This window comes from Heterodontus francisci, chromosome 11 (assembly GCF_036365525.1).
Source record: "Heterodontus francisci isolate sHetFra1 chromosome 11, sHetFra1.hap1, whole genome shotgun sequence".
Classification (NCBI taxonomy): domain Eukaryota; kingdom Metazoa; phylum Chordata; class Chondrichthyes; order Heterodontiformes; family Heterodontidae; genus Heterodontus; species Heterodontus francisci.
This window is the reverse complement of record NC_090381.1, coordinates 83,675,779-83,693,435: the sequence shown is the minus strand read 5'-3', so window position 1 is coordinate 83,693,435 and position 17,657 is coordinate 83,675,779. Positions and strand designations below refer to the sequence as shown.

General features: G+C 41.0%; 1 protein-coding gene across 2 annotated transcripts in view; it reads left to right on the top strand.

Annotated features, from left to right (window-relative positions):
- Positions 1–2,532: 2,532 nt before the first annotated feature.
- ttc14 (tetratricopeptide repeat domain 14) overlaps positions 2,533–17,657 on the top strand; it is a 58,078-nt gene continuing 42,953 nt past the window's right edge. The window contains exons 1-6 of one of the 2 annotated variants that reach the window (XM_068042354.1): positions 2,533–2,822; positions 8,674–8,795; positions 12,104–12,303; positions 12,886–12,970; positions 13,065–13,194; positions 15,562–15,717. In XM_068042354.1, coding sequence (XP_067898455.1) covers positions 2,686–2,822; positions 8,674–8,795; positions 12,104–12,303; positions 12,886–12,970; positions 13,065–13,194; positions 15,562–15,717 — 830 coding nt within the window. In that variant the 5' untranslated portion in view covers positions 2,533–2,685. The remainder of the gene's footprint in view (positions 2,823–8,673; positions 8,796–12,103; positions 12,304–12,885; positions 12,971–13,064; positions 13,195–15,561; positions 15,718–17,657) is intronic. The other variant, XM_068042355.1, reaches the window with a different exon arrangement.

Here is a 17,657-nt window from a genome sequence, read left to right as displayed (position 1 = left end):
CCCCCTCACTCCAGGCCTCGATGCTTCCTCCCCTCAGCCGCTCGCTCCAGATGTCGCGGCTCCCCTCCACTCCCCTGGACGATTGTTCCCTGCTTCGCGCCACCCTGCTCTCTAGCCACTCGCTCCCCGCACCCAACCCCCAGCTGCTAGCTCTAGGCTGTGCTGCTTCCCTTCTCTCGGCCACTCGCTCCTACGTCGCTTCGTCACCCCTTGCTTCTTCGGGCGGTGCGTGGAGACTGATGAAACGTGGGAGCAAGAGAAAGGAAGCAGCGCAGCCCAGTGCTTGCGGCGGGGGACCGAGCAGCCGACCAGAAAGCGGGGTGGCGCGGCCAGGGAAGTGGGGGGAGCAGAGAGGTCTGGAGCGAGTGGCTGGTGGGGTGGGGGGGGGGGGAGAAAGCAAGTTGCCAAGCAGGGAGAGTGGCCAATGAGGCGGGAGCTAGTAACTGCGTTTGGGTGAAATCAGTCCTGGTCAGTCATATAAACGAATCACAATAACAAATTGGCAGCACATTTTATACTCTGCCCGATTTTCTTTTCCATCTATCGGGGTGCCAATTCACTATCTTCCAATGGAAATTCAATCATAAAATTCCTTTTGTATTTAATAGGTTTACTGGAATATTAAATGGATCTGAGGATTACAGTTAGTATCCTATAACTACATAGCATATTACTGGGTTTCCATCCAACTTAATGTAAGGTTAGTTTGCTAGAACTATCTAGCCATGAGCATTTCCTGTGATAAATTGAGCAATGCCATCTTTAATCCTGGCAGCTGCCTGAACATCACAGACACTGACCTTCCAGTTGAAGAACCTGCATTTGTGCATGTTCAAGCACTGCACCACCTAGTGGTTGCATTTCAGCAAACGCTGTCTTTCGACAACCCTCCTGCTTTCATGCCCACATTTCTGTCTTTGGTCTTCTCCAGTGTTCCAGTGAACATCAACGCAAGCTTGCGGAGCAGCACCAGCATTTCTTGATTTTACTTCTTTCCCCTATCTTTGTAACCTCCTCCAGTCCTAGAAACAGCCACAAACTCGGTTCTCTAGACTTCTCCAAGGTCCTGTGCATCATCTTACCACCGATCATTGCACACTCAGCGATCTAGACTCCACACCCTAAAATTCCTCTCCTAAACTCTGCTATTTCGCTCTCCTCCTTTAAGACTCATCTTAGTTTGTTCAGTTTGCTTACCCACTGTTTTTTTCATGTTTGTACTTGCTGCTGTTCAATCTTCAGTTCGTTAACACCCTATCTGTACTAATTCTATGTCTTTCAACACACCATTAACATATTGTTTGCTTTTGCTCCATGACCTCTTGGTCAGCTATGTGGCCATGTCCAATCTACACCTTCTCCTTTGTTATCTCTTGCCCCACCCCCGGCTCACTTGCTTATAACCTTTGACATTTCTAATATTTGCTAGTTCCGATGAAGGGTCACTGACCCGAAACGTTAACTCTGCTTCTCTTTCCACAGATGCTGCCAGACCTGCTGAGTGATTCCAGCATTTCTTGTTTTTATTCCTGATCTTTCAATTATGCACTCTACAGCCTTGTGGACTGAACATTGAGTTCAATAACTTTGGCGGCACAGTGGCGCAGTGGTTAGCACCGCAGCCTCAAAGCTCCAGCGACCCGGGTTCAATTCCGGGTACTGCCTGTGTGGAGTTTGCAAGTTCTCCCTGTGTCTGCGTGGGTTTCCTCCCACATGCCAAATACTTGCAGGTTGATAGGTAAATTGGCCATTAGAAATTGCCCCTAGTATAGGTAGGTGGTAGGGAAAATATAGGGACAGGTGGGGATGTGGTAGGAATATGGAATTAGTGTAGGATTAGTATAAATGGGCGGTTGATGGTCGGCACAGACTCGGTGGGCCGAAGGGCCTGTTTCAGTGCTGTATCTCTAAAACTAAAAGAGCATGACTGGCCTTTTTAAAATATTTTTTTTATTTTTTAACCATGTGCCTGTTTTTCATGTAGACAGAGCTGCTCATTATTCTGCCATTGACACTCTCTGGACTAATGCTTTGTCTTTCAGCACAAGCATTAAGACACTCTTTGCCTTTATCCTAGGACAGCTTTGTTATTTAATCTCTCCTGCCCTCTGCCCAATCACACACTTTCCCTTTTTCTCTTTTCCCCACCTCCCACTTGCTTAAAACCTAATTCTTTTTGAACCTTTGCCAGTTCTGATGAAAGGTCACAGACCTTAAATGTTAACTCCGCTTCTTTCTTCACAGATGCTGCCTGACCTGCTGAGTATTTCCAGCACTTTCAGTTTTTATTTCAGAGTTCAAGCATCTGCAGTATTTTGCTTTTACACTTCAAAAGTGCTTCATTGGTTGGCAAGGGCTTTGAGACGTCCTGAGGAGGTGAAAGGCGCGAGATAAAAGCAAGTTTTCCCGTCTTTAACAAATGACGCAAGGGGAACCACGGAAAGTTAATGACGCGCAAACTCAGAGGGAATGAGCAGTGAGAAAATGCGCATGCCGAGACTGAAGGTTAGTGGTGGGCAGTGCGCAGGCGCGTCTATTACTCATGGTAGTCGAGTGGGTAAAATGTCTGTTGGGCGTTGATTGTGCCCTTGGTGCGCCACGTTAGCCCTCGCTTAATGGTAGCAAACTTCTTGAGGCAGTAATGTCGAGGAGTCTAGTCAGCGGGAGTTTAAGTTGCTGCTGAATATGAACAAGGACCTCATGCGCCAATCGGTGGGTTATCACGGGCCCACCTTGTTGTCCCTTTTGAAAAGTGAACAATATGAGAACCCAGACATTCAGAGCGTTTCCGCCGAGTTCTTGAAAACAGCGCTGCATCACAGGTATACGGTCTCTGTTTAACTGAGCTTCAACATCAACCCGCCTACTTTAACCAGCAGTTCTGGAGTCCTTTACCGTCGACCATAATTCAATTGCTACATTAAATACTACTCATTAAATCATCCAGAGTAAACCACTGCAGGCCTGCGGCTTGTTTGTGTGCGTGTCTATTTTATATGCGTGTCTGTAAGGAGTCATGATCACGCAGTATTAAAATAATTTCGTGATGGCCGCTGGTGTAAACCTATCCAGCGTCAGTCATGTGGAATTAATCGCTATTTTGATTTTAAAGTCTTAGTGAAAGGCAAATAGGTTTGTGAGTCTAGGTGCTCATAAACTTCTCTCTATATTTCTCCAATGTACTTTTACCTTTGCAGTTCAGCTGGTCTGCATCTAGGAAAGCATTAGCTTTTCTAGTACTGAAGTACCAACTAGGAAATAAAAGGGGTGTGCGCTGCAACAGTTGGAGGCTGGGAGATTGATATGTGTCAATAGAAATGAAGAAAAGTATTTTATCCTGAGTATTTGGGACCCCTTGCACTGTGAGGAACATGGACAAAGCTGGTAATCCAGAGACTGCAAAAATATGTTTTGGAAAAACAAATGGTGTCGTTTTCAGACAGACAAGACTTTATGGAACGTTGTAATGTTCAGTTAAATATATGCCCTTATTTTGAATAAGAAGTCCCAAATTTGATTTCTAAGCTGCTGAATTTGGTGACATAAGGTGACAATATAGTTGTCTTCTGTTTCCCCCAACAGCCACAACAACTTGCATTATTTTGCACTTTTTGATGTAGAAGAACATCTCCGGATGCTTAATAGGTGTGCTACCAAACAAGATTTGACTGCCACACAAGGAGATATTAGGGAAGATGACCAAAAGCTTTAAGGAACATCTTAAATGAGGAAAACGAGGCAGAGAAGCTGAGGGAGGGAATTCCAGAGCTTAGGGCTTTGACTGCTGAAGGCATAGCTGCTAGTGGTGGAGTGATTAAAATCGGGGATGCTCAAGTCTAGAACTGGTGGAGCACAGATGTAGTGGATGGTTGTAGGGCTGGTGGACATTAAAGATAGCTAAGGGCGAGGTCAGGGAGGACTTGACAACGAGGATGAGAATTTAAAGTTGAGTTGTTGCTTAATTGGGAGCCAAAGTAGATTAATGAACATGGTAGAGACAGAAATATTTGGCCAGGGATTTCACTGTTAATCACTGACTTTGGCATTGATGACTTTTTAAAAACTCACATTGTTTTCTTAGTATTATATAGTGATACATCCTTGTTGTTATGGCTAGTTTGCCTTGATCCAAATGCTTCGAAAAGTGGTTTAGTCAGAGAATTATGTTCAAACTTTTCATTAAACCAGGTTGTTTCCTTCAAGAGGTATTGTGCCCTTTTCTGAAGTTTTGTAGACACAATGTAGTTATACTCTGAATTATAAAAGCTAAACAGGCATTCTCCAGGGGGAAATTATAATTTATATTTTTAGGAAATAGTTCTTTGCAGATAGCAACAGAGAAATTGAGTCATCTTCCCTTAATAAAAGTATTTGATTCTAGCACCTATTTGAATGCAGTTGTAGAATCTGTGAAATAGGAAATTAATATGAAAATTGAGCAAGTATTAAAATTCCAAAGTTAACTTTAGTTCAACAGTATCTCTAAATGATATTTATTCTGAAGCTTATGAGTCATTTGCATAACTTAATTTTTTTGAATCCCTATGTCTCTTGGATCCATGTAATAAAATAAAGATGGAGTGGTGTAATTCACTCCTCAAAAAAACACCCTTGACCTTTCTGTTCTTGCAAGTTCCTGCCCTATCTGCAACCTCTTTTTTTTTTCTTAAAAGTCGTTGCACATGTTCCCTCTCAAATCCATCACAGATAACCTCCTCTGACTGTGACTGTGATGTCTATACCTCCTCTACCTTCTTGACTTGACTGCAGTTTCTGACACGACTGACCGCATTATCTTCCTCCAACACTGTGCCTGCTTCCACACTAAGTGTCCATATGTAGCCAGAGAGTTTCCTGCAATGGTCTCTGTGCACCATGCACTCTTACCTTCGGAGTCCCCCAAAGATCTAGCTTTGATCCACTCTTATTTCTCATCTATTTGCTGCCCCTTGGCAATATCATCCAAAGACATGATGTCAGACCCCACATGGATGCTGATGCTGCTACCGCCTTTCTCGATCCTTCCACTGGACATCCCGTCCTGCATGAGCTGACATTTCCTTCAATGAAACACTAGAAAGATTCAAGCCATTGTCTTTGGCCCTTTCCACAAACTTTGTTTCCTAGCCACCAATTAGATCCTCCTCTCTGGCCACTGTCTCAGGCTAAACCAGACTGTTTGCAGCTTTGGCATTCTGTTTGACCCTGAGCTGAGCTTCTGATACCATATTTTCTTGATCCCAGGGATCACCTACTTTTGCTTTCAGAACATCACCCATCTCTGCCCTTGCCTTAGTCCATCTGTGGTTCAAACCCTCTTCTGTACTTCTCTACCTCTAGACTCATGCTCTCCTGGCCTGGATCCCATTTTCCACCTGTAATAACTTAAGCTCACCCAAAATTCTGCTGTCCATATCTTAATTCTCACCAAGTCCTTTTCACCAATCACCCTATTGCTTGCTGACGTATACTGCCTGGTGGTCTAGCAACACCCTAAATTTTAAAATCCTCATGTTCAAATCCCTCTATGGTCTTGTCCCTCTTTAAACTCCTCCAATCTTACAACCTTCCCACAATGCTATGTTCGCTCAACCCTGGCCTCTTGTGCAATCCCTACTACTTTTACCCCACCATTGGCAGTTGTGCCTTTGACTGTCAAGGCCCTTGGCTCTGGAATTCCTTCCCTAAACATTTCCACCTCTCAACTTTTTAAGATGCTCTTTGATCAAGCACTTAGTAAGTAAGCCATCTTAATATTTCCTTTGGTTTGGTGTCAATTTATGTCTGTTTACATCCTCTACAGCTGTTTGAAAACTTTTACTATGTCAAAGGCACTATGTAAATGCAACATGTTAGTTACAATCTGTAGACTAAGTTATGCGTGGCCAGTAGGATGAAAATAATTTCCTTTCCATTTTGTGCCTTAGTGTCATTTAATATATTATAGTCCTAATTGTTTTCTCAAGTTTGCTTTCCTAAGTGCAGTAGGGTGGGATGGTTAACACAACTTCATTGGAATAAATGAGAAGTAGATATGAATTTTAATTATATCATCCTGTGCTCAAAGATGCCACCATGTGACATTTTAATGGGTGCTGTTGGAGAGGTGTTGAAGTCGTTCTTTAGTGCCGATGATCACTTTTAATATGTATTTTTATTAACATTTGGATGTTTTACTTTCATGTTTAGATTACTTAAGCCTTTTAAAAGGCCAGTTACGCAATTGTAGGTTTTGATTTGCTGAGTTAATTTGTTTACTACACCCCTTTATCTTTAAATTTGAACATAGATACCCAGCACCACCAACTAATTATCGGCTCTCTGATCTAGCTTCAATTGACAGTATATTAGACAACAACTTGCATTCATATAGCACCTTTTAATGTGGGTAACAACCCAAAGCTCCCTCAGAGGTGCAATCAAAAATGAACATATTAGGCAGTGTAAATGAAAGCTTGGTTAGAGAAGTGTTTTAAGGTGAGTCTTAAAGGAGGAGAGCGAAATAGCAGAGTTTAGGAGAGGAATTTTAGGGTGTGGAGTCTAGATCGCTGAGTGTGCAATGATCGGTGGTGAGATGATGCACAGGACCTTGGAGAAGTCTGGAGAACCGAGTTTGTGGCTGTTTCTAGGACTGGAGGAGGTTACAAAGATAGGGGAAAGAGAAGTAAAAACAAGAAATGCTGGAACCACTCAGCAGGTCTGGCAGCATCTGTGGAAAGAGAATCAGTGTTAAAGTTTCGGGTCAGTGACCCTTCTTCGGAGTTCCTGACAGGATCAGTGCAGGGATGCAAAGAGATGCCATTGCTGGTGATGCTCTGCCTATGATTGGATAGATAAGAGTAGAACCAAGTGAGGGCCGTCCCTCTGAACTGATGTGTTGGAAGATGGTGTGGATGACTGTGCCAAAGTAGCAAAGACATTGAAGGTAGTGCACAATGGCCCCAGTCATTAGAAGATGTCATCTGTGGCTGGTGCTGTAGCAGGGCAGAAACCTGATTGGAGATCAGCAAACAGATATGGGGAAATGATGGGCATGGATGTTGGAGTCTCTGGGAGTTGTTTGCAAGTTGTGAGGGGTCCAAAGTTTGTTTTTTGAAGTGGAAAGAGGGGCAGGGGGAGTGATGACATCTATTTGGAAAGGGAAAAGGGCAGTACCTGAGGAAAGGGCACCATTTACCAAGTCAGCCAGCTGGGGATCAAGAAGGGAAGTTTGGGGCTCAGTAGTTGAATGGGAATGAGGTCAAGAGAGCAGGAGGTGGTTCATGGTGGACACTGGCGACAGCTTAATTTTCCATATACTTCCTGTGATACTATATTGAACACAAAGGATCAGTAACCCTGATTATTTAAAAAAACTCACCATGACCAATGCCAGGGGAGATCTGTTAGCATGGTATATATTTTCCTCATTGCACCTCATTTTCAGCAATTATTCCTTGGTTACTCACTATCCACAGCCATCCCACAAGGTTCATTACACTGTTGCAGTGTAAAGTAGGTCAGGCTGAACTTTAACAAACTCAGACAGAAGGGATTTTCTGGAGATTAAAAGCTGTAGCATTTTGTCAAGAAAAAAGTAAAATCTGTAGTGATAATTCCATTTTGCTATAATGCAGAACCTTCTTAGATCCTTTTCTGTACTGAAAGTGTTAAGCTTTTAACTATGATTTACGTAGACTACTTATGTTTATTTTTTATTTTTATGTTGTCACGTCACATTTGTGAGCAACAAGCTGCTGACATCTTCAAGGAGCTTTTGGACTGACGATGAATCTCACATTATGAGCTACGTTTCAGAGTTGGAGTACTCAGACTCCAGGAGGTGCTCAAGATCCTTAGATTTTTGAATTTCTCTGCACTTATCAATTTACTAGCATGTTACTTTTGTTATTGCAAACTAATAGAAGTAGGTTAGATGCAGTGAAAGCACTGTTTTCCTTTGGGTAGTTGACTCTGTAATCAGTTAGACCAGAAAATCTCTGGGAGTATGTTAATATTTACAGGAGGTTCCCTAGATGGAAACCACTGGTGAACAAGACTGTAAATCAAACTTAATTATTTTAGAAGGTCCAGCTCCAATTTGCATTCTTTTGCAAATGGAAATTTAAATAACTGAAGAGGAGAGTTTTTAGCAGGATCTGATGCACCAGCAAACTTTAGTAGGTGCTAATACAAAAGCAAAACACTGCGGATGCTGGAAATCTGGAACAAAGACAGTAAATGCTAGAAATACTCAGCAGGTCAGGCAGCATCTGTGCTCTGATGAAGTCATTGACCTGAAACGTTAACTCTGCTTTTCTCTCCACAGTAGTGGGTGACTTGTTTATACCTCCATTTATGTGTGATAATAAAGGCATCAAATGGTCTGGTGCATCCTTGTTGTCTAAAACATTGTTATTTTATGGCCTGATAATACAAGGTGTCCTCCATATATTGAGACAACATGTTAGTGTGCAATTTTAGATAGATTGAGATTACATACAGTAATTTAGCTTTTCTACTTTGCATACATACGTTCAAGTACTTGATTAACAGTTTCATTCAAAAATATCTGTCGGTTTGCTGAATTGCATGGTGCACCAATTATAAATTATTCAGACACGTTATGGCTAATTGGACAACATCACAAATGCAGAATAATTGTTTTTAATGAACTGCACTACTGTTTTGCAGAAAAGATAGAAGAATTGATAATATTGCTATACAGCAGTTCATTGCGAGAAAAGCAGACCTTCTCTTTGCTCCATCATGGAAATCAATGGCCAGTACTGAACTGAATGACGAAGAGACTGAAGGTGATCAAGCAGCAAATACATGAAGTTGTCAAGCCAGTGTTTTTTGTCATCTATTTTTGCAGTGTAATTTTCTTAAATTGAAAAATTTGGAATGTGTTTTAATTCAATTTTACTTAGCTGATCATTACCTGTAAGAAATGCAACAAACTTGGCCAGTATTTCAATTACTAATTTTTTCCACTTAAATCTTCTGAAGGATTTTTATTACTTTTTTTTGCTGTCCTCCTTCCAGGCCCTGCACATTTTCCTGACTAAATAAGTGGATAGACAACCTATTTCTATACCTCTGCCAGTGCTATCTTGAGGTAAATTATGGGGCATACGAATTAGGAGCAGGAGTAGGCCACTCTGCCCTTCACGCCTGCTCCGCCATTCAATAAGATCATGGCTGATCTGATTGTAACCTCAACTCCACATTCCCGCCTACTCCATTAACCTTTCACCTCCTTGCTTATCAGGAATCTGTCTACCTCTGCCTTAAAAATATTTAACGACTCTGCTTCCACCGCCTTTTGAGGAAGAGAATTCCAAATACTCACGACCCTCTGAGAGAAACAATTTCTCCTCATCTCTGTCTTAAATGGGCGACCCTTATTTTTAAACAGTGACCCCTAGTTTGAGATTCTCCCACAAGAGGAAACATCCTTTCCACATCCACCCCTCAGAATCTTATATGTTTCAATCAAATCAATCAAGAGTTAAGAGGTCTTAACTCTTCTAAACTCCAGTGGATACAAGCCTATCCGGTCCAACCTTCCCTCATAAGACAACCCGCCCATTCAAGGTATTAGTCTAGTAAACCTTCTCTGAACTGCTTCCAATGCATTTACATCCTCCCTTAAATAAAGAGACCAATACTGTACACACTACTCCAGATGTGGTCTCACCAATGCCCTGTATAGCTGAAGCATAACCTCCCTGCTTTTGTATTCAATTCCCCTCCCAATAAATGATGACATTCTATTCGCTTTCCTAATTACTTGCTGCATACTAACCTTTTGCCATTCATGCACTTTGACACCCAGCTCAGAGCTCTGCAATCTCTCACCATTTAGATAATATGCTTTTTTATTCTTCCTTGCAAAATGGACAATTACAAATTTTCCCACAATATACTCCATTTGCCAGATCTTTGCCCACTCACTTAACCTATCTATATCCCTTTGTAGCTTCCTTATGTCCTCTTCACAACTTACTTTCCTACCTATCTTTGGGTTATCAGGAAATTTAGCAACCATACCTTAGGTTCCCACATCCAAGTCAGTTATATCAATCGTAAAAAGTTGAGGCCCCAGCACTGATCCCTGTGGCACACCACTCATTACATCTTGCCAACCAGAAAATGACCCATTTATGCCTACTCTATGTTTCCTGTTAGCTAGCCAATCTTCTATCTATGCCAAAATGTTGCCCAGTACACCATGAGCTTTTATTTTCAACAATAACCTTTGATGTGACACCTTATCAAATGCCTTCTGGAAATCTAAGTACACTGCATAAGTTACTTCTTCAAAGAACTCCAATAAATTGGATAAACATGATTTTCCTTTCATAAAACTATGTTGACTCTGCCTGATTACCTTGATTTTTTTTCTAAGTGCCCTGCTATAACCTCTTAAATAATAGCTTCTAACATTTTCCCTAAGACAGATGTTAAGCTAACTGGCCTGTAGTTTCCTGGTTTCTGTCTCCCTCCCTTTTTGAATAAAGGAGTTACATTGTCTATTTTCCAATCCAATGGCACCTTCCCCGAATCTAGGGAATTTTGGAAAATCAAAACCAATGCATTAACTATCTCACTAGCCACTTCTTTTAAGACCCTAGGATGAAGTCCATCAGGACCTGGGGACTTGTCAGCCTGCAGCTCCAACAATTTGCTCAGTACTATTTCTTTGGTGATTGTAATTTTTTTGACTTCCTCCCTCCCTTCCATTTCCTGATTTACAGCTATTTCTGGGATGTTACTTGTATCCTCTATGGTGAAGACGGATGCAGAATACCTGTTCAATTCATCTGCCATCTCCTTATTTTCCTTATTAATTCCCCAGGCTCACTTTCTATAGGACCAACGTTCACTTTGTTAACTATTTTTTAAAATATTTATAGGAGCTCTTACTATCTGCCTTTATATTTCTTGCCAGCTTTCTTTCATACTCTAATTTTTTAGTCGTTCTTTGCTGCTTTTCATATTCTGTTCAATCTCCTCACCTGCCACCCATCATTGCACAATTATATGCTTTTTCTTTAAATTTGATACTACCTTTAACTTTTTTAGTTAACCATGGATGTTGGGTCCTCCCATTGGAATTTTTCTTGCTCGTTGGAATGTATCTATTCTGTGTATTCTGAAATATCCCCTTAAATGTCTGCCACTGCATCTCTATTGACCTATCCCTTAACCTACTTTGCCAGTTCACTTTTGCTAGCTCGGCTTTCATGCCCTCATAATTGCCTTTATTTAAGTTTAAAATACCAGTCTTAGACCTACTCTTCTCTCCCTCAAACTGCATATAACCACATTCCGGAATCACCCCTGAGTGAGAAGGTTGTGGATTCCCACAAGTCTGAAGTCCCACTTCAGAGACCTGAGCGCATAGCCTTGATTAGCACTTTTGAAAGCTGGTACCTCAGTACTGCACTAAAGAGACATCTGCCACCTCAGATGGATGTAGAAGATTCAACGGAGTCCTGGCCAACATTTATTCCTCAACCAATACCTAAAACAGATGATCTGATCATTTATTTCATTGCTGTTTTTGGACTTTGCTGTGTGCAAGCTAGCTGCCATATTTCCTACATTACAATAGTGACTACACTTAAAAAGTACTTCATTGGCTGTAAAGTGCAGCCAATGGTACGGTAAAGTAGAAAAGGGAATCCTGAGGTTGTGAAAATACCATATAAATGCAAGTTATTTGTTTAATTTTTCCTAAGCTATTTAAGTTGGAAATAAGTGCTAGCTGCCTGCCTTTGCTAGTGATTGAGGCAATATGGCTTGCTCAAAAGCACTCTGACCTAGCTTCCAAGCAGCACCTTCTACAGGAACATATACAAAAGGTCACTATTGCATTTTGTCATTCTTGTGTGATCTGGAGAGAAGTGAGACTGGCTGGGTTGAGAGGTTACTTTGTTTAGAAATGTACTTTGGAATAAAATTTTAATCAGCTGAGTAACTTTTTGGAATAAATATTATGCTTATTGCATGTAGACTTTGTTTTCGAGATGTAGTATGTTTATAGGTTTGTATTGATTTATTATAGAACAACAAACATTCTCGTATAATTTGAAGTCCTTTTTTTCTTTTTCAGATTATTATGCAATTATGCCTCCTGTAGAACAGCTGATGGAGGTTCCAAGTGATGACAAAAGACAGTACTTCTTTCGTGACATTGAACGTGGAGATATCGTGATTGGACGAGTTGCATCCATTCGTGATTTTGGGTTCTTCATAACATTGATCAGTTTTGGAGGAGACCTTGGACGAGACATTGAATCCTTGGAAATAACAGTAAGATATTGCATGTGTTATCGCTATAAAAGGGTAATATTTTGGGAATTATGTAATTATGAATAATTGGAACTGCATATATTTAAGGGAGAAGAAGGAATTCACTTACATCACCAGAATTACCCACAGTCTGAAAATTAACCTAGTTTGCTTTCAAAGATTAATTTTCTCTCTAACTTATTTTGAATGTAACTAGAGGTATCAAAGAATACATGATGAGCATGGTGATGAGATTCTATCATTTTATATATGATTACCTGAATTTATAATGAGCAGCACAGTCAGAAGTGACTTATGGTCAGCACAGTGAATGATCCAAATCATCCTGAGGCTTGTCACTGTGTATCCTCCATATAATCTTTTTCCAAAATTGTATGTTTCTCCCTGGCCTATAATTATTCTGGAAAAAATTGCATTTCGTTGACTTTTCTTCAGAAAGGTGTGAAAGTTTGAAGCCTCAGCACTGATCTTTAACTTCATCAAGCAGCCTTTTAATTTGCCCAGAACAGTTTTTAGGAAATGCAAAATACACCAAAGAAAATTGAATAATGTATTAATTACTTGCTTAAAATATTATTACAGGCACTTTGCCCTGTAAGAGATGTGCCTTCACATGGAAAACATGAAGACCCTATGTCTTACTTTCAAGTAGGAGATCTCGTACGAGGTATTGAAAGTTGGTAATATTTGTTGGAAAATTGTTGTTGACTCGAATGTCTTTCAGTTTTCATACATGTATCTTTCTTTAATCTGTTTTACAGCGGTTTTAAAAGATGTTGATCGGTACCACGAAAGGCTTGCAGTAACTTTGCACCCTTCATCTCTTCCAACTCATCTTTCTCATTGGAAATTGGGTGTCATCAGTGCTGAAGATCTTCCTGCATACTACAGGTACAAAAGCCCAACTCTTTTTCCCTCTCCCATATTCACTCCAAATGATAATTAGAAAGCTGATAATTAAGGTTCCTTTTTGTGCGTGTGTGCGAAATTTATCTAAATATTTTGCTTAGGATGTGAGCTCATTCCTCAGAACCAGATCCAGCAATGCCTCCTTCCTTGTTGGGCTGTAATTATATATACATATATATGGCAGCTTTCACAACCTTGGGTTATCCCAAAATGCTACATGACCAATTAAGTAGTTTTGAAGTGTAATCATTGTTAAAATGTAGGAAAATATGGCAGCCAGTTTGCACACAGAAAGGTCCCTCAAAAAAAAAAAGGGAAAATGATTAGATAATGAGGTAGTTGAGGAATAATTGTCAGCTCTGTTGCTGTTTTCATTGTGCTATGGGATCTTTTACATCCACCCAAGAGAGCAGAAGGAGCCTTGCTTTAACACCTTTTCTCTGACAGTGCAACGCTCTCTCATTATTGAAGTGTCAGCCAGGATTGCATGCTCAAGTCTCTGGAGTGAGCTTGAATCCACAATCTTCTGACTCAGAGACATGAGTGCTACCAGTGAGCCAAGACTCACATCTGGACGACAAAATTCCAAACTGCCCATCCAGTACTTTTCACAAGTATTTCCTCCTCCATAGAGAACCTGGTCAGAATTAGGGACGGGAACCTTCATAAAATATTAAGTCTTCTTGGTATCTATTTCTCAATATAATATTAGATGTTGCATTTACTATCTGCTTTTGAAGAACTTTAGCTTTGATTTTATGTGAAAAGAGCATTCGCTATTGGCATTCAATATACATCATTTGCTTCTGTCTGATGTGAAATTTAAGGGCAGTTGCTAATCTCCTTTCCTATTATACCCAGCATTCATATTCCTAGTCTAGCTAGTACAATGGTATACAAATAGTTGTTTGGTAGTACAGAACTTGAGAATTGCTGAAAATAGAGACATGTTGTCGAAGCTATTCGTCTTGCACGCATCAGGACAATATGCAAAAATAACCAATGTAAGGGAAAACAACAACATGTAGATGATACGTTTGCTGTATTTGAATCTGCAGCTGCATGCAATAATTTCCTGCACGTCTTAATGGGCTCCATCCTGTGCTCAAATTTACCTTTGAAATGTTGCTGTCAAATGAGCTCTCTTTCTTTGACCTACTAATTGGGAAATCTGTTAAGGGGTTTTCTACCACCGTCTACCGCAAACCTACCTTCACTGGTCAGTACACGCGTTGGGTTTCTTATAGTTCCACACGCTGTAAGATTGGCCTTAGCGGCAATCTCGTAAATAGGGCCCGAGCCGTTTGCGCACCATACAAGCTTGATGCTGAAATAGGGCTACCCTGATCAGATCATTTCTCGCTGTACATTGCGCAAACTTATGAATGGGCCTAAGGCCGTCATTTTCGGCCCTGAAAAGTGCCCAGTCTACCTCAAATTACCCCGGAAGGGTAATGTATCCCAAAAATTTGAGCAACAGGTAAAGCTAGCTGTTTCACGCTGCTACAATGTAGTAGCAACACAAGTGTTCACCACTAACAGGATGCTGCTGTTAAGCCAAAAAGAAGTCCTGCTTATCTCACAAATGAGTAATGTGATATATGAATTTCAGTGCCAGTGTGATGCTAGGTATATAAGCCGTACGTCCCAAAGACTGGCGGATTGTACCAAACAACATGTCCTTTCCGCTGTTCGCAGTGGGCAAGGTACAGGCCGTACCCAACTAGCCCGTGCTTGCAAAACTCAAAACACAGTGTCCAACATTAGATATGGCTCCGCAATTGAACAACAGTTGCTAAATGATCTGCAGTGCTAAGAATTACGCTGACAACCAATTTAAGATTGTCAGTAGGGCTTGCAGTGTGGCGCATTTGTGTGTACTGGAAGCTACATATAATAATACACAGGGCCCTGTTCTTTGCAGACAGAAAACATTTACACACATTGCGCCTGTTTCAGCTGAACAAAATAAGTGACAGCCATTCGCTGGTTCATTCCTCAGGGCAATGTCTTGACCAATCAGAGTCAAGCTGCCTGTTTAAAATTTCAAACAAAGCTTGGCAGTTAACTGTCAGTCACTGTAAACTGGTGCATTCTCCATGGCAATGCCTCCATCAATCAGAGTTCATTGCCAACCAATCGGCACTCTCTTCTCATGCAGTATAAGTTGCTGTTTTCCCTTACATTGGTTATTCTTGCGTATTGTCCTGATGAGTACAAGACGAATAGCTTCGACAACATGTCTCTATTTTCAGCAATTCTCTAGTACAATGGTGTTGACAACTGCATTTCTAAGTTGATTCCTACTGCTGCCTGAACCTTTTTAAATATTTTGGTTTCTGTCTGCAGACGCAATTCAACTCTGGGCAATCATGTTGCAGAAACATATGACAAAGTTTTACACCACACACTTGGATTTGCTAATCCATCAACTGTTGAATATTTGCTGGGCAAACTTGGAATTAGTGAAATTGAATCACCATCTCTGATGAGAGGATTGCAGAGGTGAGGTTGGAGGCTGAGTTTCAAGAATTGCAAAGTCTGTTGTATCTTGATCAATTTAGGATTGCGGCATATTTTCAGTACCAAATGTTTAACGATCTTTGATCTTTAAATCCAACTTAACTAAAATTCTGATTGAAGAGATGGGTTTTGAGAAGATTTTAAACAAGGGGTTTAGGATGGAGGTCCAGAGATGAGGATCGTGATAGTTACTACCATTGGTGGGGCAAAGAACTGTAGAAGAGGAATGGTGTCATTAAGATAACAAAGCCAAGTGAGTTTATTAAAGATATTAGTTACTTGGTTGCCATATTTTTAGTCAGTTGATTTGTATGTAAAACTTGTGAATTTCAGATGATAAATATGGTTAAATAACTGTGCTGCACATCAAATAATCCTCCCCATCTACCTTTAATATGTCAGAGTTCATGAAAGTTTTGCAGAAATTTCATATTATTTGGAAATAAACTCTAAAAAAAGTCAGTTATTTAGATCTAATACTGTTGGAGATTTTGGTGCCTGGCCTGGGGAATGTTCAGAACAAGTGATAAATAAGATTGCTAGCAATCAGTTTTCAGCCTGACTGAGTAGTCAGGAAGGGGATGGCATCAGAGTCGAGAGAGTAGTATTTGTGGCAAGGTTTGATAATTGACTGCTTTAGTCTTCCCAATGTTGAGCTGCAGGAATTTGACTCGTTCAGGACTCTGTTGAACAAGCAATCTAAAAAGACTAAGATAGTCAAGGGATTGAGAATAATGATGGAACAACAAAGTTGGGTATTATATATGTGGAAGCTAATTCTTTGTTCTCTTCAGTGGTGAATGTCCTTGTCTCATTCTAGTCACCACACTTCAGGAAAGATGTGAGGGTGCAGAGGAGGTTACCAAAACAGTTGCCAGGATGATGGATTTAGGCACAAGGTTAGGTTGGAGAAGCTGGGTTGTTCACCTTGGAGCGAGGGAGTGAGGAGAAATTTGTTAGAGATGTACAAGATTATGACAGATTTGAATAAGGTAGACCAAGAAAAAGTGTTCCCATTAACTGATGTACAAGGACTCGGAGACACAGATTTAAGGTTTTGGACAAGAGAGGCAGAAAGGATGTGAAGAAGAACTTTTAACGCAGTGAGTTGTAATGCTCTGGATCTCGCTGCCTATGAGGGTGGTGGAGGCAGCGACAATCAATGATTTCAAAAGGAAATTGGATGGACGCTTGAAGGAAATAAACTTGTAGGGCTATGGGGACTGAGCGAGGAAATGGGACTGACTGGATTGCTCGAAAGCAGGGGTGACCAACCTTTTGGTGTGAGGGGCCACATTATAAGTTTTGTCCTACATAGGGGGCAGATGAGCAAATTTCGGAAGGAAAAAGGCATTAAATATTTATTTTACTATTAAAGCAACAGAAAAATGTGCATTTTTGTGAACAAGCTTCAATGAGCAGACTAATTTATTAATTTATTATTTTAAACACTGTGAGATACCTGGCATTGTTTTTGCTTGCACAAGTAGTCAGTGTCTGCCAGATACTTGACGTAGCGACGCAGGGTATTCAGATAGATGTCCGTCTGTCAGGAGTGATCGTGATCATCCACCCTCTCTCTCTCTCTCTCTCATCTCGCTCTCACACTCAATCTCTCGCTCTCACACTCAATCTCTCTCGCTCTCACACTCAATCTCTCTCGCTCTCGCACTCAATCTCTCTCGCTCTCGCACTCAATCTCTCTCGCTCTCGCACTCAATCTCTCTCGCTCTCGCACTCAATCTCTCTCGCTCTCGCACTCAATCTCTCTCGCTCTCGCACTCAATCTCTCTCGCTCTCGCACTCAATCTCTCTCGCTCTCGCACTCAATCTCTCTCGCTCTCGCACTCAATCTCTCGCGCTCTCGCACTCAATCTCTCGCGCTCTTCGCACTCAATCTCTCGCGCTCTCGCACTCAATCA